Here is a 24,367-nt window from a genome sequence, read left to right as displayed (position 1 = left end):
ATTTCTGGACACGTTCAATTGTATTGATGTCAGAGATGTGGTGAGGGTTCCAAACAGGTGAGCTGTATTCTAGAATTGGTCTAGCAAATGTTTTATATGCTCTGGTTAGTAGTGTAGTGTTTTTGGAAAAGAAGCTACGCAAGATTAGGTTTACAACTCTTAGAGCCTTTTTTGCTATGTATTTGCAGTGGGCTTTGGCACTTAGATCATTTGACATGAAAACTCCAAGGTCTTTAACGGGATTGGGGTCATCTGTAAGGTAATGTCCATCAAGCAAGTACTTAGTGTTTGGGTTCTTTTTTCCTATATGTAAGACTGAGCATTTGCTGGTTGAGATTTGGAGTTGCCAAGTTTTAGACCAAGCGGTTAGATGATTCTTAAACTGCCGAGCCAATTTTTCGTGCCTAGGGTTCCCAGATCATGGCCTGGAGGAGCTTCGCTATTTTCGCCGAGCCTGGGAATCGTCATCCCGACATTTCCGGAGCTCATTCCCCCGAGGACTGATTGCCGAACCTAGCCTCGCGATTTGAAAGAAATTTGCTCCCAGGGAGGTCCCAAGCGATCAGGATCACCTCCTAACACCAGTTCGAAACAAATATGACAACTCGATTAAAACTGGGGGAAGAAACAGGTTTATTATTCTCGTTTTTTAAATTTTTTTAGCTCTCATATTCCCTTAACCTAACGGTTCGCTCTATGTCAGGCATCTCCAACCTTGGCCACTGTCAGCCTGGTGGACTTCAACTCCCAGAATTCCCCAGCCAGCAAAGCTTTGCTGGCTGGGGAATTCTGGGAGTTGAAGTCCACCAGGCTGACAGTGGCCAAGGTTGGAGACCCCTGCTCTATGTACGTCTGAAATTCCACAGGGAGATTTATTTGGAGATTCTCAATCATGGTTGTCCCAAAGGTGCTCCCCCTCCCAAAAGGCAACTGGACTTTCTGGGGGTTTTTTTCTTTGAAGACGTTTCGCTCCTCAGCCAAGAAGCTTCTTCAACCCCCTCAGTTTTCCCGGCGTTCTTCCGAACCCACCCACGACAAAAGACAACCGTCCGCGCACGGTTGGCTCGACCCTCGCGATTGGCTGGCCTGCAGAAAAGGGAGGAGAGACCCAACCTCCTCGGCAACTATCCCGCCCGCTCAGACTACTGACCGGCGCGCGATACACCCAATAGCGGCCAAAACCCTCGAACAAGGACCGCCTCTCTCTCCCCCATGACGTCACCAACGCGCCTGGCTTTGCTTTGCTTCGACCGCTGGGTGTATATGGACAATATTGGAGGACGCGGTTGAGAGGTGTGGAGGGCAGAGTGGGAGGGGGGGGCGTCATGGCTTCCTCCATGGTCCGAGCCACCGTCCGGGCTGTGAGCAAGAGGAAGATTCAAGCCACCCGAGCAGCCCTCACGCTGGTCAGTATTCGAGGCGAGGCGGCGTTGCAGCGGACAGCCTCGCGTCGCCCGCTGTGGAGTGGGATTGCGGCTCGGGGAAGGGGCGGGGGCTCTACCGGTTGGTAAACAAGCGTGCTGCGCAGGCGTGCATGAAAAGCGGGGGGGCGGAGGGGGTCCCCAGTGATGGTCTGGCGGAGATTGCAGCAGCCGCTTTGATATTCTATCCGCCTTTTGCAATGTTTTTTTTTTGCTCCTTTTTTTTATATCCCTCATCTGCTTCCCACCCCAGGCAGACATCCGCTAGGTCAAAAACGCGGGACAATATCTCTTCTAGTGAACTGTTAAACCGTCGTGCAGCTGGTGGCAGATGAGCTTTCACGACTTTCCACGATTGTGTTAAGGGAGGGTTGTATGGAGGAGAGAGAGAGCGAGCTGTAGCACTTAGAACAGGGGTCTTCAACCGTGTCAACTTTAAGACTTGTGGACTTCAACTCCCAGAATTCCTCAGCCAGCTTTGCTGGGAGTTGAAGTCCACAAATCTTTTTTTTAATTATTTTTGTTTAAAAATGTTTTTATTTTTTTAAACACAAAATAAAACATACAAATCTTTGTTGAAAAAGATATAAGTCGGGTACATATTCAAACATATTTCAAATTTTATCCTCTCATTATATCATTTATCCAATATTTTCCCCTTTTCAAATATTTAAGTTAGCCGTTTACTTTTAAAATCTATTCCATTCTACACTACATCTGCACTACATCCTACAACATCTTGAGTCTCCAAAGACCTATGCAAGGGTCCTCTTTGTAGACTTTAGTTCAGCATTCAATACCATCATTCCAGACACTCTTCTAACTAAGCTAAACCAGCTACAGGTACTGGAACAGACTTGTAAGTGGATCACAAGCTTCCTAACAAACAGGAAGCAGCAGGTGAAGCTAAGCAAGATCACATCAAATACCTGTACAATTAGCACAGGGGCCCCTCAAGGCTGTGTGCTCTCCCCACTTCTCTTCTCTCTGTATACCAATGACTGCATCTCCAATGATCCATCTGTTAAGCTACTGAAGTTCGCAGATGACACAACAGTGATTGGTCTCATTCGAGACAATGGTGAATCTGCTTATAGACGAGAGGTCGAACGACTAGCCTTGTGGTACAACCAAAACAATCTGGAACTGAACACACTCAAAACCGTAGAAATGGTGGTAGACTTTAGGAGAAACCCTTCCATACTTCCACCTCTCACAATACTAGACAACACAGTATCAACAGTAGAAACCTTCAAATTTCTAGGTTCTATCATATCGCAAGATCTAAAATGGACAGCTAACATCAAAAACATCATTAAAAAAGGACAACAAAGAATGTTCTTTCTGCGCCAACTCAGGAAGCTCAAACTGCCCAAGGAGCTGCTGATTCAGTTCTACAGAGGAATTATTGAGTCTGTCATTTGCACCTCTATAACTGTCTGGTTCGGTTCTGCAACCCAACAAGAAAAACACAGACTTCAGAGGATAATTAGAACTGCAGAAAAAATAATTGCTACCAACCTGCCTTCCATTGAGGACCTGTATACTGCACGAATCAAGAAGAGGGCCGTGAAAATATTTACAGATCCCTCATCCTGGACATAAACTGTTTCAACTCCTACCCTCAAAACGACGCTATAGAGCACTGCACACCAGAACAACTAGACACAAGAACAGTTTTTTCCCGAAGGCCATCACTCTGCTAAACAAATAATTCCCTCAACACTGTCAAACTATTTACTAAATCTGCACTACTATTAATCTTCTCATAGTTCCCATCACCAATCTCTTTCCACTTATGACTGTATGACTATAACTTGTTGCTGGCAATCCTTATGATTTATATTGATATATTGACCATCATTTGTGTTGTAAATGTTGTACCTTGATGAACGTATCTTTTCTTTTATGTACACTGAGAGCGTATGCACCAAGACAAATTCCTTGTGTGTCCAATCACACTTGGCCAATAAAAAATTCTATTCTATTCTATTCTATCCCTTTATCCTGGAAAATATCTAGTTCCAAAATATCTCTAAAAATTTTCATATAGTCATCATGTATCTTTTTCATAAATTCCATTTACTCTTTGAAACATTTAGTATATTCTTAGAGCGGTCATGCCATCACATCAACCTATCCATCTACATGGGAATAATCCAATAGAGACTATTGAGTTCCTGCTATCATCCTCTGCCTCTAGAAATCACTACCTTATATCATCATAAGTAACATTATTTCTTTTAATCAAAAATCATTTTCTATAGCCTTTCCCTCATTACCCAAAGTATCCTTAAAAATTCTATAATTATCATTCATGTTTTGCATAGTTACAATTATCTCTTAAAACCTTTGACATAGATCTGAAGACAGCCTTTTAACTTCTTTTCTAAAGCGGTCATGCAATCCCATCAACCTATTCCTTTATGTGGGAATAATCCTGAAATAAGAACTATTCAGATCCTGCTATCTTCCTCTGTCTCTAGAGATCGCCATCTAATAAAATTACAAATCAAAAATAACTGTTTCTTTTAAAATTTCAAATCATCAAAAACAATTTCACATATCCATCATTCCTCAAAATATCCTTAAAATAACTGTGTTTCTTTTAAAATTTCAAATCATCAAAAACAATTTCCCATCTCCATCATTCGCCAAAATATATTTAAAAGTTCTATAATTCTCATCATTGTTTTACATAAATCTTTTAGAACCTATAATATAAATCTAAAGACAGCTTTTTAACATCCTTTCTTAAGGTGGTTGTGCAATCACATCAACCTGTCAATCTATATGGGACTGGTCCTAATGTCCACAAGTCTTAAAGTTGACAAGGTTGGAGACCCCTAACTTAGAAGCCTTTGTGGTGACAGTTTAGGGTTATAATATAAGTTATAATCCAAGACTTGTCCGTTTATTGCATCTGAAATGAGATTCCCCAATATCAGAAGATTACAGAGCTGAAAAAATACCTTTTATGCTGGTGTGTTTTCTGTGGTTGCCCACCTCCTTTAAAATATATATAGAGAGAAAGATGTGAAAAGAATTTATATTCGGGGCGAAAACGAATGCCACCACTAGCACTGATGATGTTACTTAGTCAGGGTAATGAAATGTCTGCAAGAAAACAAGCAAGCTCAGAGACCACCAAGGACCCCTCAAATGCCTTGTGTAATTCTCCTGTTCTGGTGTTCAATATAAATTACAGAAATGATTATTATATTTTATTGTGACACTGTTGTGTGTAATGATAGGCATCAATTACACCGCCATACATTGGGTGGTACAAGTAATCCTCGATTTACAGCCATTCGTTTAGTGACTGTTCAAAGTTACAAGGGCACTGAAAAAAGTGACTTGTGATCAGTTTTCACACTCGTGACTGTTGCAACATTCCCATGGTCACATGATCAAAATTTGGGCATGTATTTATGACAGTTGCACTTTCCCGGGGTCATGTGATCACCATTTATAAACTTCCCACTCGGCTTCTGAAGCAAAGGCAATGGGGGGGAGCCAGATTCATTTAACAATTACAGTGATTCATTTAACTGTGGCAGAAAGATCATAAAATGGGATGCAATTCATTTCACTGTCTTGTATAGCAATGAAAAATGTGGCCTCAATTATGGTTGTAAGTTGAGGAATACCTGTATTTGAGAACAAGCTGTTTACATAGGAATGAATGTATACATAGCTATTGGCACATTAATTTTTTTCAGTCTTCTGTGCATAAAACTAGCTCTGTGATGTTGTTTTATGGGAGGAAAATCTTAATAGAGAAATGATTAAATACTCTTGAGTATATTGAGATCTGAAAGCATATGATTTATATTTTCATAAGCAAAACTAAACCCGAGAACTTTGGGATCATGCCCACATAGTTTTCTTGAACAGTGTTACCAAAGTGGCTTGACCCTGCTTTATTCTGGAGTGGTTTTTCAATTTCCCAGCCTATCCCAAGCCCTTCAAATTGCTGGAGGTCTCCTTCCCTAGTACTAACCAGGCCAAGCCTGCATAGAGTCTGACATCAATCAACCTCATCTGGAAATCATTAAATGTTATTTAAATATGATAGTCATACATAAGAAAATCTTAGGTAATATTTTCTTAAAATAATGTAAATATTGGCTATTCATTAGCACTTCCTTGATATTTTTAAATTTTAAAAGAAAGATGTATAATTTTATTTTTTAGATTTTTTTAAACCAGTTTTTTATTGTTTTTATACATAACTCAAGGTGGTGAACATACACAATACTCTTTTCCTCCTACTATTTCCCTCACAATAATCTTGTTATTGTGTGGGAGTATGTGACTGGCCCAAAGTCATCCAGTTTGGTTTCATGCATAAAATTATAATGCACAAAATATAACATTAGCATGCCCAAATAGCTATCAATGGATTTACAGCTATTTCTGAGTTACAAACCTTGTAAGAGGTTTTTTCCATGTGTCAAATCAATGTATGATTGTAAAATGGAATTCTTCCCATAAACCTGTTTCCCCACCACCAACCCATTACATTGGTGACAGTAAACTCTTTAAATGCAGCTATACGTGTAATGGGAAATTACAATCATGCCATGTTTCTCAGTAAGACATATAGTCTGTACCTAAGTGGATATCTTGGTGTACAGCAAATATGGATGGAAGAAATGCTCTGCAGACAATATATAAAATGACTAGAGATTCATGAACTGGTAGCTCCGTGGGAGGGAAAGTGTCATTCAAAAGAGATGTTACTGGAATGTTGGGAAGCCTAATTATTATTATTAGCTTGGAATAATAGCTTGGAATAATAGGTGTATCTAAAAAAAAAACATACCAAAGACAATAAGCTGAAAAACAGGGCTGAATTCATTTTATGCCAAAAGATTATTTTAGATTAGTATGCTGCATAACGATGAACAGATAGCAGCTGAGAAATATTAGCATCATTTTTAGTTCAACAAAGCAATATTAAATGAAATATTCTTAATCCCCTTCTTCCCTACATATTCATGTGTTATTATACTCTCACTGCTTATAGCTTTCTGTGAATAAAAAGGGACAAAGTAGAACATATAATCCAAGATCTGTATATTGTCTATAACATTTTTGTTTTAATTTAGAGTAAAGAGGTTATTTTATTACATCTGAAGAAAGAAGTCATTCTATATATATATATATATATATATTTCTTTTTATCCCCTTTTTCTTGTCACTTCCCACCCCTTTCACCTCCTCCTACTTTTAATCTTTTTTTCTTTTTGTTAATTTTATCTTTTTTGTAACTTAATAAATTTGCTTTAAAAGAGATGCAATTGATGAGTCGTGTAATGCAAAATCTCTTCATATCTTTCAGACCCCATCTGCGGTGAATAAGATAAAACAACTGCTAAAAGACAAACCTGACCATGTAAGCGATGCTAGATAGTACTCCAGGCATTACTTGATGTTCAAGACAGCATTACAATCTGCTAATAGATATTGCTCTAGCCAGTCACCAGTAAAGTATATTTGACGGGAATGTGGTTGAAACAGGAACATGTTTTATTTCAGAACAAACCAATGCAATCTGGAAGCTATGCCAGATCACTTTGAACTTGAAAGGTTCTGCAAAATCGAACCTCAGAACACTCTGATTAAGCTAGATTTCAAACAAAGCATCTGGCAAGCAGCTATGGAAAAAGACACACACACACACACACACACACCTCTCCTCAGCACTTCTAGCCTGGCATGATCTATCACCCACCTTACCAGCTCCTCCCCTCTCAGTCACTGCTGCTGGCTGATCCCTCTAGTCAGCACATCCCAACTTCCCCGTATCTTTCCTTTCTTTTCCAAGTTGCTCAACTCTTCCACAAATGTATTCCACCAAATCTGCCAGTTCCATCTTTCAAGCAAGTTTGTTCCCTTCTTTCTCTCTCCCCACACTCTTTTTGTGTGAATTACATCCCAATTTCATTTTGTATACAAATTAAAATAGCCCCGTTTCACTAAATCAGTGATCTTAATTCCCTAAAAGGTGGCCAAAATTAGTTTTATTTAGATGGACAGATTCTAGTCATGTCCCATTTGGGCAATTTTGGTTTCCATGAGACTTACAGTACAGTTTTGCGTAACACTACTCAAAAATAAATGACAGTTAAGATTTAAAGATTGACTCAGAATCTGTGTGTATGGCTGATTTGCACTAAAACTTTGTATAGTCAAATTAGGATAAAAGCATTGAAACAGTAATTCCAGTACTTGAGAATTGTTGGCTTCATACAAAAATGTTTCTAATATGTTAATATTTATATTTTAGGTAGGAGTTAAAGTAGGTGTGCGCACAAGAGGTTGTAATGGCCTTTCCTATACACTAGAATATACAAAATCAAAAGGAGATTCTGATGAAGAGGTAGTACAAGATGGTAAGTGTACTTGGGATAGTAAGACTGCAAAAGTCATTGCCAATTCTAATTTCCAACGCCATCTATTTGCAGTGTGTAAAATAGAATTGACAGAATTGAATTTGTGTAGCACTTCAGATTCAAAGCCCAAAAGGTGCTTCAGAGCACATAGGGATGGGCCTTTGTTCCTAGGTGTGCCTTCTGCAGCTGTCCAGGGAAAGATACATTTCGTGTCAGGTGCTGCTGTCAACAGGTGCTAGATTTGTGAGCTCATGCTCTCACCAACGCACATCCCTTTTGCCTTTAAATCCAACATGCTGAATAGCCCTGTCAATAAGAATATTTTTTATTTATGTCCCACCTTTTTGTAGAATATTGATAAAGGTTGATGGTTGATTCTGTTCTTTAAATGAACATGGTGCTTTTACCATGAAATCAGTGACTCACTAAAGGTTGGTTGGTATGTATGTATGTAAGTATGTATGTATTATTTATTTATTTATTTATTTATTTATTTGACTAAGTCTGCCTATTTTTGAATGTTTAGGCTTATACACATTTGGAAAAATATCCAAAAATATCAATGTGGCTTGCAGAATACATCACGGAATAAATGCAAAACAAGTAGTAGTTAAGGAATATCTATAACTTATTAAATATTTGTTGGCCTGTAGTGAAATATATAAACTTTATTGTACCAATATTTTGCATAACTTAAAAAAAAGTCTAGTGTATGCTAAATCTTTCAAATCTCATATTTTTTTTCTTTTTAAAAAGGTGTCAGAGTGTTTATTGAAAAAAAAGCCCAACTTACACTTTTAGGAACTGAAATGGACTACATAGAAGACAAACTGTCCAGTGAATTTGTTTTCAATAACCCAAACATCAAAGGAACGTGCGGTTGTGGAGAAAGCTTCAATATTTAAATTACCAGGACTAATTCCATGACTTTTAGCAATGCAGAACTGCTTTCTAAAAGCAATCAGTTGTCGTGTGTTTTTCACATATATGGGCTTTGTAAGATAGTGGGCTTGACACAAAATAAAACCGCTGCATTTTGAAAATATAATCTGTGTGTTCAGTTCTCTCCCCCCCCCCCTTTACTAAAGCTTAAAGTGGGATAGAATGAAAAGTGATTTGTTTGCAAAAAAACAACAACCAAAAACCCTACACTGTTGCATAAGAATTCATAATTTGGTTTATAGCAAATACTACTTTTTAGGACTCTACACTTAGCAGCTTGTTTACAAAATTAAAAAAGTTTCTTTAAAAAGTTCCATAGACTCAGATTTCCACATACTATATTTTGAAATAGTAACTGCTCTGTGTATACTTCTCTGTGTATTATATGATCTAAATATTGTTCATTATATTTTAAAGCAAAAGGCAATCACATACCAAAAGGGTTCAGTGTTCCCTGTTTAAATATTTTATAAATATCTAAAAAATTAATTTGAATTCTGATACTTATGAGATTATATAACTTAATCCCCTTTAAGCAAGTAAATGTTTTTTTATATCAGAAAAGCCAACAGTGTTTTCAGCAATCTTGTACTGTGAATGTAGCAAACAGTAGTAATGGAGAATTCTGTTTGAAAAAAAAATTATCATGAAAGCAACTGAAAGTGAATTCTACATTATATTTCCTAATGGATAGAGAAAATATTTTTTCTAGTGGACTAAATAATTTTATTACCATGCAGCAAAATTAAATTATTGAGCAACCACAGTTTTGTTAACTAATGGCAATTTATAATTGGACTTTAATTTTGTTAAAAACTGAGTAAAAACTCAACATTTTGCTTGAGAAAAAGTTTGAACTGTGCTGACAACTTAAAGAGTAATTTTACAAATATATTGTGTGTTCATGTAATAATCTTGGATAAAATTAAGACTCATTTGCAGGATTTTATGATTTAGGATGTCACACTTTTACAAACTTTAGCATTTCTACTGTTTTTCCCCCCAATGAAGTACAGTAAATGTTTCCAAAACACTATCTTATGTAAGATAGCAATTATCTTATACAGTCAGACATTCACACTAGCCTTAGGATGGGAGAAGAAAGAATATGTTATATGAATGATATGTCATGTATTACAGTGCAAGATTACTACTCTAGTAACTTATCAGTAGCCACAGCTCTGCTTTTCAGATACTTGCACTTAAGTGAAACACTGGGGAACAAATCCATTTGAAAACAGTTTTAACAGCTGGAACAAACTGTTTTGGTAAGCTGTACAATTCTTTGCATGGCAGATTTGACATGCTGCTTTACACAGCATGTTCAAGAAGAAAAACCAGCCTACTCTGGACAGAGTTTGGCATGCTGAATTTTCAGCTCCTGCAAACATATAGGTTGCCTGGGCTATGGTTCTTGGTGAAATTTCTCCAAATATAGTCATATGCATAATATTTAGTGTTTTCACTTTGCAAAAATGGGTTACAGTATTCCTTGCTGAAAACAGCTATGCTATGTGATTTATGGTTATGAAAAGGACTTGAATGTAACTAACATGTAAGAGACATAGATTTTTTTTTTGGAAACATTTTGTTCTTTATTGATTCATAAGCTATGTGAATGAAACTCCCAGTTATGAAAATACAACGCACTATTATTCTTGAATACCTAACGCACAATTATGAAGTAAATTTATATTATATGAATGTGTCTTTATTGATCATCTGTTATGTGTATAATGTAATTAAGAACTGTAATAAATTATCTTTTGGTGAACATGGAATACATATTTGTAGCAGTTTGTAAACAAACCATAAATGAGTATTTTATTTTACCTTCCTATTGCAAAATTATTACATTAAAAAGACAAGTTTTCCATAGGTCAAGCTTGACTTCCGATTATCCTCTCCATGCAGTTTCCTTGTTGCTTCCTTGTTAGATGTTTTTCAATTTCCCAGTCTAGCTTACTGTTTGGGGTTGACCTAGTGGTTTCCCATCAAAATCCTCAAACTTTGCTTAATTGTTTGGATGTTGTAATTCAGCTAAATATTGCCATGTGTGTTAACTGTCACAACCTAGATTAGGTGATTTCTAACAAAACATTGTACTCCTTATAACCTTATTTTAATCTTTTAAAATATATATTTTAAAATGCCTAACAGTTTGAGCCCCAAACTGACAAAAGTATCTTCATATTTTAAATCTGCTATGGGTTCACCAGGGCAGTACTATATTTATTTCGTTAAATTTATATGCTGCTCATCTCACTATTGAGAGCTACTCAATAAAAGATAAATAAATATACCTTTAGCCCTTGGAAATATTTTAAATCTCAGCAAAATAATTGGGCCTTTAAAATCAAATTGCTATGGAAGGGGAGGGGAACATACTACCATTAAGAGGAAGAGAAATAAGTTACAAATACAACTAAAAATGAGAGAATTGGATGGTTGAAGAAAATACGGAGTATTATCCCACTGACTGCGCACTAGTTTTGCAAGCCCTAGAAACCTCCCAAGAGGTAATGTGTATCAAAAAAAAACAAAAAACCCTTTCACAAGGGGGATTAAGCAAGCTATTCCCTCAGCCAAAATTTTCTCTTTATGTCAATAACTTGACTAAAGCAAAGCAATCTTCACCTACATGTCCCTTTGGCAGGCAGCTGATCTCAGCATCACATCCAAGATAAACTAAAGTCATCAGCAAAACAGTAACCAACTCCTGCTTGTTAATGACTGGAGAGTCAGTTCCGGGTGATGTGGGAGGGGAAATCCACACATGGTTTTGCAGCAAGAGGAGTTGGGGAAAGTAGAAAACGTGGACATGTTGATGGCACCTTTGCACAGAACTTGTGAAAACATGGGCTATAATTCCCCTGCACCCAGCATCACTTGGGTTAAAAATCAGGCACGGATGAATTTTCACAGCTTAGCAAACAAGATCAGTGACATTCTAACTTTTCTTATATGAAGCAAACTTCAATTGTGCAGGTATATGATTTTTACTCTGGTGTTTTTCATACTTGGCAATTTTTAAGATGTAGGGACTTCTGGGCGTTGGAAACAGTGGTGGGATTCAGCCAGTTCACACCACTTCGGGAGAACCAGTTGTTAATTTTCTGAGCAGTTTGGCAAACTGGTTGTTGGAAGAAATCAATAGGGCAGAGAACCAGTTGTTAAATTACTTGAATTCCACCACTGGATGGAAGTCCCATACATCTTTAAAGTTGTAGAACACTGACGAACCCATAAAATAGGGTTGAGTGTATTATACAAATAGAACAACTTTACCATAAGAAACATTTTGCTATCCTCTTGGATCTTGCTTCTTAAGGCGACACTTTCATTTTTCTTAACGAGGTCTGGGCAATTGGAGACCCTACTGATCGAGATTTGCAGTTCTCAGCATTTCTTACTAGGCTGGCTGAGGCACCTGGAGGACCACAGCTCCTCTACGCCTTCATGTCTGTATCCTTAAGCCGTATCACTGATGTGAGGTCCTCCCTGCGCTTGCCGCCAGTCCCGGGGATTGCAAATTTGCTTTCAAAGAAACGCTAAGAGGGTGAAGACAAAAGTCGGGGGCCCAATTCGTTCACCGAGGAGGCAGCTGGAGCCTCACCGTTCCGTGGGATTTGCGGCTGATGGAGATTCCCCTTCAGACCAATTTGCTGGCTGATTTTCGCTAATATTTCAGAGGGAGATCGGACTAAACCCCGGCTGGCAAGTCCAGCCGCTCCGTTACCCCCTTACCTTGCTCTCCAACTTAGAGGCGGGGTAGAAATTGTGAGACGATAATGAGGCGTCCTATGTTGAAACCACTGATTGGTTCAGCGGGCGAGAAGAGACCTAGCACTGCAGCTGGGGTCAGCGCGGCGCATGCGTGATCACTCGCCGTCCGGTAAGTTTTGTTAACTTGCTTATTATTATACTGTGGTCTTTAAATACCCAAAAGGTGATTTCTCTAGTCTAACTGATCGCTCAAACGTCTGCTATTTTTCTATGGAGATTCTCAGTCATCCAGGTCGTGGTTGTCCCAAAGGTCCTTCCCTTTCCCCAACCACCCACCCCCAAAAGGCAACTGGACTTTCTGGTTTTTCTTTGAAGACGTTTCACTTCTCATCCAAGAAGCTTCTTTAGAGCTCTTCTTAAGCCCCCTCAAATTTCCCGGCGTTCTTCCGAACCCACCCTGGAGCCAATCAGAGCTGAAGAAGCTTCTTGGGTAAGAAGCTCTGTGGCTCAGTGGCCAAGACACAGCTTGTCGATCAATAAAGGTTGGCAGTTCGAATCCCGAATATAGGTGGTCTGCATAAGCAGGGGTTGGACTAGATGACCTCAAGATCCCTTTCTACTCTGTTAGTGTTAAAAAACCGGGCAGTCCACTTGCCTTTTGAATAAAAGCACCTTTGGGACGATTCTGGTATTTTTGCCTTTTCTTGTAGTCAAAAAGGTGGCTTAGTGGTTCTCCAAGGCATCTTTTTCGTCTTGTGATGGGAATGTTTAAAACACCAAGCTATAATAAGAATTCCTCCGCCGCCCCCTGCCCCCCCAAAGGGACGCTTGCTTTCCTTTCCCAGGAAACAGCGACACCCATAGAGGGAGCTTTTTCACAAGTCAGACACTCCTTTCAGTACGGGAGTTTTTTTTATTATTATTATTTATTTATTTATTTTGTCACAACATTATATACAGGAACATATATTGAAAGGGAAAAAAATAGGACAGGAACGGTAGGCACTTTTGTTTTATTGCTATGGATGACGATCTCGTACGTAGTTGGGTCTCTTTTCCTTACCCCTTCCATGTAGAAAAACTGAACGTTTTTATCAAGTCCGAAATGGCTTAAAATGGATGTTTCCTAGGCTGGGTAAGTTTCAACTAAGTTTCAAATTTCTAGCAGGACTACCAGATTCTGTAACAGCTTCTTTGTTCCCTATGTCAGAGGTCTTCAACCTTGGCAACTTTAAGACTTGTGGACTCAACTCCCAGAATTTCTTGAAGTCCATAAGTCTTAAGGTTGCCAAGATTGGAGACCCCTGCCCTATGCCATCCCTCTAGTAAAGATTCGCAAGATTCATTTTTGATGATCCATGTACATGTATACATCTGAACTAGACTGTGTTGTTTCTCTGTGCCATATAATATATGTAGGTATGTGCATAATTTTGCATTTATTCATTCATTCTGTCATGGTTATGTAGTGTACATTGGCAGTGGTGAGCTTTTGAGAGCTGTATACAATGAAATTTCATTTTAATGTATGCCAATAAGTGTACATTCAAAGTGACAATAAAGTTATTCCATTCCAATCCAAATCCAAATCCAATCCAATCCAATCCAAATAAGTTGGGCTAAAATGTGGCTTATTCATTTCTATGTTTGCGCGCTATCCGAACCACACCATTCTGGTTAACCAAGTTTGTAATGTGAGTCCAGCCAGTTCTGATTATGTGCCATGAAGTTGGTGTTGACTCTTAGTGACTACAGATAGTCCTCAACTTACAACAGTTCATTTAGTGACCATTCAAAGTTGCAACAGCACTGAAAAAAGACACTTATGGCCATTTTTCACACTTACGACCATTGCAGCATTCCCATGGCCATGTGATCAAAATTTGGACACTTGGCAAACTGACTCATATTTATGAAGGTTGCAGTGGTCCAGGATCATGTGATCACCTTTATACCCTTCTGACAAGCAAAGTCCATGGGGAAGCCAGGTACATTTTAACAGCCATGTTGCTAACTTAACAACTACAGTGATTCACTTAACAGCTGTGGCAAGAAAGGACGTAAAATGGGGCAAAACTCACTTAACTATGTCACTTAGCGACAGAAATTTTAGGCTCAACTCTGGTCATAAGCTGAAGTCTGTATTAATTCAGAGTGCTTCAGAAGAGCTAGGTGAGTTGTCAAAATCAGGACTACCAATATTTGGCACCCAAAAGATATGAAATATTCTAATTTGTTGCTGTTTAATAGTCATCTGAATTGGACCAACCAGATGCAGCTTTGGCATACCAAACAAACACTATTTGTAATGGTTACATTTTTTTATTAAAATTATACTCTGAATGCAAACTAGTCAGCATCAGTGGCAAGCAAGCCTAAGTTAAACTGAATCAGCTGAAGCATCCTGAATATGGCCATTGTTATATTTATATAATGAAAGGTTTTTATAATTGATCCAAGTGTAGATACCAATATTATGTTAAATACAATTCATTGGGAAGAGCATTGAAAGGAATGAGAATTTTTTTTCTTAGTTAACTGCAATATATTACCTTCTCTACAAGTCAATCGAAAGGTCGGCAGTTCAGCTGTTCGAATCCCTAGTGCCGCGTAACAGGGTGAGCTCCCTTTACTTGTCCCAGCTTCTGCCAACCTAGCAGTTTGAAAGCATGTAAAAAATGCAAGTAGAAAAATAGGGACCACCTTTTGTGGGAAGGTAACAGTGTTCCTTTGGTGTTTAGTCATGGCGGCCACATGACCACAGAGATATCTTCAGACAGCACTGGCTTTTCAGCTTTGAAATGGAGATGAGCACCACCCCCTAGAGTTGGGAACGACTAGCACATATGTGCGAGGGAAACCTTTACCTTTTACAAGCACAAAGCTATGGTTTTCAAACTGTAATGGGTAGGTTTGTATATCATCTAAATCAAAAGAAAAAAAATATCCACGTTGTGCCTTTCCCTTAAAATAGTTGGCTGAGTTGTGCTATAAATCAGTTACAATTAGCTAGGATCATAAATCATGCTAAGTCAAAGCTAAACATGTTTTTTCCCCAATTTTTTAATAAAATTTATAGGTTGCCCATCTTACCTAATGTTAATTACTAATCATTACTAATTATACTTAATATATGTGAAAAGGATAGTACGGATTATATATCTTTAAATATTACAGATCAAATTACAAATTTGCAGTTTAGTTTTTAAACTGTTGCGAATCACTTTCTAGATAAAAAGGAATAAAGGTATACTGTTAGCTTACATTTGTGCATGTGTATTGTTGAAACAGAACCACTACTATTTAAGTGTATGTGAAGCAACTATGTATTTAAGTTATGTGAAACAACTATGTACTGAAGTGTATATGAAACAACTATGTAGAATGACTTCTAAAGAACCTTATTCAACTCTTCTCCATGCCATTCAGCCAGCAGTTCTTGAAGGACAGCTGCAAAAATGGATAAAGACCAACTCCAGGAACCCAACTCCATCTGCTCCAGTGTGCTTCATGAAGATGCAGTCGTTATAAAGGATTCAGATAAAGATGATACTGAAGACAGAGATACTTCTGTACTTCCCAAAGACTCCTGTTTACCTGTAGCTTCAAAACATCTGATTGGTTCAAAAAGCAAACGGAAACCTTATCCTGAACTGCCACCAGCATATGTGCTTCCTTACCTGGTTCTAATCAAGAATTGTCTTGATTTGCCACTTTCCACCATCAAGAAACAATGTCTCACAGGAGAAATACTGTGCAAGATAGACTCTTTAACGCTGAGGCACAAAAAGAAGAAGCCTCCTACTTCACTTGAAGCAGGAAAAGTACCAACACTTCAAGGTTGACTACATTCTCAACTGCAATTGGGGATGAGTAAAGCATTTAGTTTAATAAGATTAAATGAGCCCAAACAATTAAGTAGGGATCCTTTTGAGGTCAGGGAGAATTCCTGAATATTGTGCTGTGAATTATAAGAAAGGTAACAGATTAAATAAAAGAAACAGCCCCTGATTGGGATAATAGCTATAATATAATATAATATAATATAATATAATATAATATAATATAATATAATATAATATAATATAATATAATATAATATAATATAATATAATATAATATAATATAATAAATATAATATAATATAATATAATATAATATAATATATAATATAATATAATATAATATAATATAATATAATATAATATAATATAATATATAATATAATATAATATAATATAATATAATATAATATAATATAACTGGAGATAAATACTTAAAGTGAGAAGGAACTAAGTTTGCCATAACTCAGATTTCTGCTTAGAAGTTAGTAGTAAATTTCATAGTTTCCTGAAGTCTATCTGAAGTTTGTGAATCTCACTCCAAACCTGTCTGTCTCAATCTAATGACCATAGATATAGTGAGTAAGAATTTTAGAGTAGCTCTCCCAACATATGTGGAGAATGCCCTTCTTCAGAACATTTACAGTAACCCATAGTTTCCAACTTGATTGTCTTCCTTCTTTAGCTTTAGTCTTTAGCTTCTGGAATTCTCAGAAATTGTCACACTGGGAAATACCTGGGCCTAGATTTTTATTTTAATTAATTAATTAATTAATTAATTAATTAATTTGTCAATCATTTATAAGATAACAGGTCAAAGTATAAACATAATTTGGATACATGAAAAGAGTAAGTAAAAAAGTAATATTAGGACAGGGACGGTAGGCATGCGGGTGCACTTATGCATGCCCCTTATAGACCTCTTAGGAATGGGGTGAGGTCAACAATAGACAGTTTAAGCTTAAAGTTTTGGGGGTTTGGGGGAAGAAACTACAGAGTCAGGTAGTGCATTCCAGGCATTGCCCACTCTGTTACTGAAGTCATACTTTCTGCAATCTGCAATCAAATTTGAAGTGGTTTCCCTTGAGTTTGTATCTATTATTTGCTCGTGTATTGTTGAAACAGAACCACTACTATTTAAGTGTATGTGAAGCAACTATGTATTTAAGTTATGTGAAACAACTATGTACTGAAGTGTATATGAAACAACTATGTAGAATGACTTCTAAAGAACCTTATTCAACTCTTCTCCATGCCATTCAGCCAGCAGTTCTTGAAGGACAGCTGCAAAAATGGATAAAGACCAACTCCAGGAACCCAACTCCATCTGCTCCAGTGTGCTTCATGAAGATGCAGTCGTTATAAAGGATTCAGATAAAGATGATATTGAAGACAGAGATACTTCCGCAACTGTATTTCCCAAAGACTCCTGTTTACCTGTAGCTTCAAAACATCTGATTGGCTCAAAAAGCAAACAGAAACCTTATCCTGAACTGCCACCAGCATATGTGCTTCCTTACCTGGTTTTAATCAAGAATTGTCTTGATTTGCCACTTTCCACCATCAAGAAACAATGTCTCACAGGAGAAATACTGTGCAAGATAGACTCTTTAACGCTGAGGCGCAAAAAGAAGCAGCCTCCTACTTCACTTGAAGCAGGAAAAGTACCAAAACTTCAAGGTTGACTACATTCTCAACTGCAATTGGGGATGAGTAAAGCATTTAGTTTAATAAGATTAAATGAGCCCAAGTAGGGATCCTTTTGAGGTCAGGGAGAATTCCTGAATATTGTGCTGTGAATTATAAGAAAGGTAACAGATTAAATAAAAGAAACAGCCCCTGATTGGGATAATAGCTTTAATATAATATAATATAATATAATATAATATAATATAATATAATATAATATAATATAATATAATATAATATAATATAATATAATAATATAATATAATATAATAAAATATAATATAAAATAATATAATATAATATAATATAATATAATATAATATAATATAATATAATATAATATAATATAATATAATATAATATAATATAACTGGAGATAAATACTTAAAGTGAGAAGGAACTAAGTTTGCCATAACTCAGATTTCTGCTTAGAAGTTAGTAGTAAATTTCATAGTTTCCTGAAGTCTATCTGAAGTTTGTGAATCTCACTCCAAACCTGTCTGTCTCAATCTAATGACCATAGATATAGTGAGTAAGAATTTTAGAGTAGCTCTCCCAACATATGTGGAGAATGCCCTTCTTCAGAACATTTACAGTAACCCATAGTTTCCAACTTGATTGTCTTCCTTCTTTAGCTTTAGTCTTTAGCTTCTGGAATTCTCAGAAATTGTCACACTGGGAAATACCTGGGCCTAGATTTTTATTTTAATTAATTAATTCATTCATTCATTTGTCAATCATATATAAGATAACAGGTCAAAGTATAAACATAATTTGGATACATGAAAAGAGTAAGTAAAAAAGTAATATTAGGACAGGGACGGTAGGCATGCGGGTGCACTTATGCATGCCCCTTATAGACCTCTTAGGAATGGGGTGAGGTCAACAATAGACAGTTTAAGCTTAAAGTTTTGGGGGTTTGGGGGAAGAAACTACAGAGTCAGGTAGTGCATTCCAGGCATTGCCCACTCTGTTACTGAAGTCATACTTTCTGCAATCTGCAATCAAATTTGAAGTGGTTTCCCTTGAGTTTGTATCTATTATTTGCTCGTGTATTGTTGTGGTTGAAGCTGAAGTAGTCATTGACAGGTAGGACATTGTGGTAGATAATTTTATGTACTATACTTAGGTTAGGTACTATTGAAGTCTACGTAGTTCTAAATTGTCTAAGATTAAGTTTAAGATTGAGTTGGCTTAAGTTAAACTTTTAGTTTCACATCAAGCTTGGTCTAAATCTTAGTCGCTGAAATAGAAGTAGCATTTCATTGGAGGACAGGATCGAATGTGGTCACTTAAGCTTGATCTTGAACTCCCACCTCCTTCAGTTCAAGTTACAAGCAGGGGAAGTAGCCTCTACTATCTGGAAATGCACGTATGTACAGAACCTTCATGCAGTCCTAGCCAGCATGGCTGGTGATGCCAGGTACTAAGATTTGCAATTCTGCAGTATCTGGAAGGCTGGTTTCCAACCCCAGCTCTACAAGAACAAAATTGTATTACTAAGCTTGTTCCTCCTTTGAATTCTCAAAAAATAATTCAATAGGCTACCTAGCAGCAATAGGCTATCTGAAGGGTCTGGCATCTGCAGTTCCCAGTCCCATAATAATGTTTCGGCATAATATATGGAATGCTATTCCTTTTTGAGTTTTTCTCAGTCCTTTGGGAGATGGTGCGGTATAGAAATGTAATTATAAATAAATAAAAAAGGAAAAAAATAATGTATTTACTATACAGTATTGATCTGATATTATGTACTTTTCTCTTTGTCTTTGTTTAAAGAAACTAAATATGTAACTTTTGAAGGCCTGGAGGACCTACAGTGGAAATTATTCAAAGGTCTGCTAAAACGAAAGCCAAAAACAATCGGAATTTGGAGGGAAGCAAATTACAAAAAGAAATCTGTTACAACTGTTATTCGTCAAGCAAAGGAACACATCCTTCCCCTGCTACCTAAAGACTGGATAATTGATGAGTCCCTCAAGTTTTCCAAAGAAAAGATTTTTTCCTTCTTTTTAGAAACTGAGTCACACCAGTGAATATGTAGCAGTCCCTGAAGTTCGGAAAGGATCTATGTAAACAAGCAATAAACAACACATTGTGCCGGACATACAGTGTGATGCCATTAAGTAATTTGCTTATTGTAACATAAAATAAAGCTATTTTGGTGGGGGGTTTTTTTGCTACAGTAGTACGGGAAACTACAACTATTTTTATTGAAATTGTCTATAAAAACAGAACTTTGTGGGTATGATCATGCTATTCCTTCCCTCTTTATAGTTCAGTGAATTAGAGAGGTATCTCAACTGTTTTCAAACATAACCTGGAAGTTCTGGACTTAAACAATACTTTAGTTTCATTTATCTAAGCAACAGCACTTATACGTTTCCTTCTTTACACTCTACGCCACCAGAGCTAAAAACATGTGCTGTACTCTACTGGAGAATACTGATATATGATCTAGCAGCTGCTTGGTTGCAACTTCAGTATTGGTCTCATTTTACTGATCCTGATAGAAGTAAAGGCTACTAGGCTGAATGCTGTGCAAACACCTTTACATCCTTTTGTTTGGCAGATCTAAAGACTTGTTGGAAGAGCTAGAGAAGCAAGGCTCTTAGAATTCAATATAAAAATCATATTCTTGACTATGTCTATGATCTATGACATTTTTAGATCAGATTAACAACCATCCTATATATATTGATAAATAGTCTATTATAGTTCTGTAAGTATATATGTATTCAACATCACTAATCAATACAACTGCTTAACTAGTATGCTGACACTATTATGAATGTACTAGTGGGAATTAAAATTGGAGGTAGAACTATGGGTATGTCTTAAAGAACTTACAGAAGAATGATCTGTGATCTGAGAATAATATCCAATGTTGTTATTTAGGGATGGGAGAGATGGCTATCTATTTCTAGAAATAGAATTCTTTATAGAATTCTTTATTGGCCAAGTATGATTAGACACACAAGGAATTTGTTTCCGGTGCATAAGCTCTCACTGTACCTACAACAATAGTGATAGATCATTATCATAGTCGTTGTAAAACAGTCATTCTATCTAGTATAACCAGCTGCTTTTAGTTACCCTACGTTTGCTATTCAGATTGATCAAGGTTTGAATACCTATTGTCCCCATCTGAAGCACACTTGTCATAGGAAGGCCAAGGGGAAGAGTGAACCCACATTAACCAAAGCTGGACAGTAGGTGGTTGGTCTGATACCCTTTCTTTGGAATCCTCAAACTCAGGGATCCCCCAACCCTGGGGCTGCGGCCCACTACCGGGCCATGAACTGTTTGGAATTGGGCCACCAAAGTGGTGAGTGCACATACATCCCCACTTGCACAAGCTACGGGCAAGGATGTGCTTGCGCAAATGGAGCTGTGAGCGCACATGAACTTGCCTGCCACTCAAGCAGAACCATCCCCCTCCACTGGACTGCAAAACCGGAAAGATTGGGGAACTCTGATCTAACTCATTTTATGAATTATTTGCAAATATGTGCCAGCAACTTGACAGTACCAGGTAATCCTCACTTAATGAGGATAATCAAGGCCTGTAACACTGTTGCTAAGTGATGCATTATAATGTAAGTTCTACTGTGGTTGTAAAGCACAACGTGATAGTAACTTGTTTTTAAAAAAATAAATTAAATTAAATTAAATAAATTTTTAAAAAAAGTAACTTGTTTTTAAAAAAATAAATTAAATTAAATTAAATTAAAAAAATTAAAAAAAAGTAACTTGTTTTAAAAAAAATAAATTAAAAAAAATAGGTTACTAATGTTTTAGTCTTGTCTCATCAACTTTAAGACTTGTGGACTTCAACTCTGGGAGTTGAAGTCCACAAGTCTTAAAGTTGCCAAGGTTGGAGACCCCTGCTCTAGGTTTCTTCTTGTTAATTAAGGAGCTTCTCAAGCCTTTTGGTGTGAAATCACTTCGTTGTTCATCTCTGAATTCCAGAGCTTGATAATGCATGTACCAAACTATCCTGCATCCCCCACCCCTCCTCTGGCTTCCCTGCCTTGGCTCTTGATTCACTGACCTAGATCTGCCTAGACTTTTTTTTTCTTGATTTTTTTTTCTTGATATTTCACCCTGGACCACTTTCTGGTTTTATCTGGTCTAAATTAGGCCATTTAACAGCCTGGTATGTCTATATTTTTAGATAGCTTTTATTTGTGTGCTTTCTTGCTCTGTTTGTTATCCCTCCACATTTTTTCTTTATTAAGTTATAGTACTGATTATGATATTTATACCATCTGAGTAAAACTAATGAATCCATAAGCACCTGAGTGGATTTCCTTAATTAAGGTGTGGCCTTGCAGAGATTGGTGATGGCTACAGCCCAGGGGTGAAATCCAATTTTTTTTCCCTACTGATTCTGTGGCCGTGGCTTGGTGGGCATGGCAGGGGAAGGATATTGCAAAATCTCCATTCCCTCCCCACTCTGGGGCCAGCCAGAGGTGGTATTTGCTGGTTCTCTGAACTACTCAATATTTCCGCTACTGGTTCTCCAGAACCTGTTAGAACATGTTGGATTTCACCCCTGCTACAGCCCCATCATCTAACATCTAACCAGAAAATGATTTGACTGTAACAAAGGATTCAACCTTTCCAGAACACTTAGAATCTGCTTTAAGGAAAAGACTGAATCTGCTGAATGGACACCTGTGTGCATTGTGCCAATTTTTGTATACAGCCAGGTTGCTATGCAGGTAATGGACTGCTGAGTCATCCTAGAACCCATCCTCAGGATTTGAAGTTTGCAAACATACTTTCAAAAGCTGGATCAAATCCAACTTCAGCCTCTTGTGAGATCAATGGTTTCAGCTAGGAATACTGCAACAGAGTGAAAGGGACACCAGTAGTAATGTTCCAAACTTTAATATTTTTTTTCCTTAAATGCCCTCTGATGCTTGGCTTCACTGTCTTGGCAAAAGTACTGTAAAAGGCGTATCTTTTGTTTTAGACCAGTTTTTCAGAGGCCAGCAATAAGTGTCTTTTTTCTCAGAGTGTATCCACTTTAATGGTTTTATTGGACTTTTTATGTTATTACAGGCTGAGCAATTATGTAAGAGCTTGAAAAATTTAATTTTCCATATATAGGGTTTAGATGAGAATTTTTCTGTGCCAAGAATATTCTTGAGTGTCCTGCATTGACCCTCAGCTATGAAGGCTGCATAAAGGGCCTACATTGCTTTGGACTGAGTAATTGAAGGAATTGTAACTGATCTACTGAAACATTTGCAATTTTATTCTGATAAAAGAGCAAAAATATTGATTTTCTTTTTCTAATGACAGTATAGAAATGTGTGCCAAGAACTAATGATAGAAGAGTACAATTTACTCAGAACACCATGAAACCTGGACACACACACACACATATATACACCATTAATTTATAGTGTTGTATAGTATATTACTTTACAGATAGCTTGGACTTAAGTATTTTTGACTTAAAAGGCTATTATGATTTTAAGTTTAGGTTTATATAATGCTTTAAAGTAATTTGCTTAATATGTTGGGGGAATCCAATATTATAGTTCGTAAACACTGCTTTGATTTAGCGTGTTAGGTGACCCCAGTGAATTTGTTTATTCAATAAACATAGTTATACCATACTTTATCATGATATCTAATTTAAAACTCTATGTGAGCATTGTATGAGTCCTTAAAAGAAAGCGAAATTCTGCCTATGAATAAGGGCTTGTGACTGTATATTATGCACAAATATAGAAACATTGCTAGTAATTGTACTGTAGCTTATTAATGAATATATAATTACTGCAAAACAATCTCTTACGCAAGATTTTAAGCAATATGTTTGATTGAAAAACTGCATACAACCTAGGAGCTATTAATTTGACATATCCATATATATGAGTAAGTGTAAATCTACTTAATATAGTATTAATTAAATCTGAAGATTCAATGGTTATTTTCATGGTCAAATATGGTTTAATGAGGTTTTTTAAAAATCTGTATAGGTGTATTTGTATTTTGATTAGGAGAACGTATCTTATGAACCGTATTGTTTCCTGGCTTTATCATTGAACTTGAAGCAAAGAATGTGAAGTTATTAATGTTAAGCATCTTGAGTAAAATGGTAGAAGAAACACTATTTGGTAGTGTTTCTATAAAAGTAAAAAAACCACCACCACTCATCTATTATGCTACAGTATATAACAAAGTAAAACATGTTTTTTTTTTCAATTTTAGGCTGGCCAGCAGATGGCAGCAGACATATAATTTTGCACAAAAATCATTTGATGGTTCAGAGGGGAAACCCCACCCCCCCATAAAATCCAAAGCTGCCTGACAGCTTTATTGAGAT

The 24,367-nt window shown here is 36.9% G+C and overlaps 2 protein-coding genes across 3 annotated transcripts; both read left to right on the top strand.

Moving 5' to 3' along the window:
- The first annotated feature begins 1,215 nt into the window (after positions 1 to 1,215).
- ISCA1 (iron-sulfur cluster assembly 1) lies at positions 1,216 to 10,545 on the top strand. The gene is made up of 4 exons (XM_058171402.1): positions 1,216 to 1,406; positions 6,769 to 6,822; positions 7,717 to 7,822; positions 8,579 to 10,545. The coding sequence occupies exons 1-4, from the start codon at positions 1,326 to 1,328 to the stop codon at positions 8,725 to 8,727; spliced, it is 390 nt and encodes a 129-aa protein (XP_058027385.1). The 5' UTR covers positions 1,216 to 1,325; the 3' UTR covers positions 8,728 to 10,545.
- A 1,655-nt stretch (positions 10,546 to 12,200) lies between these two features.
- On the top strand, positions 12,201 to 20,126 carry LOC131192310 (uncharacterized). 2 transcript variants are annotated; one of them, XM_058171341.1, is made up of 3 exons: positions 12,201 to 12,659; positions 15,920 to 16,330; positions 19,801 to 20,126. In XM_058171341.1, the coding sequence occupies exons 2-3, from the start codon at positions 15,949 to 15,951 to the stop codon at positions 20,055 to 20,057; spliced, it is 639 nt and encodes a 212-aa protein (XP_058027324.1). In that variant the 5' UTR covers positions 12,201 to 12,659; positions 15,920 to 15,948; the 3' UTR covers positions 20,058 to 20,126. The 2 variants fall into 2 exon arrangements, 1 of the variants encoding a protein (XP_058027324.1); XR_009153697.1 differs by lacking the exon at positions 15,920 to 16,330.
- Positions 20,127 to 24,367: the final 4,241 nt, after the last annotated feature.

This window comes from Ahaetulla prasina, chromosome 2 (assembly GCF_028640845.1).
Source record: "Ahaetulla prasina isolate Xishuangbanna chromosome 2, ASM2864084v1, whole genome shotgun sequence".
NCBI classification, from domain to species: Eukaryota; Metazoa; Chordata; class Lepidosauria; order Squamata; family Colubridae; genus Ahaetulla; species Ahaetulla prasina.
This window is presented reverse-complemented; position numbering and strand designations above follow the sequence as displayed.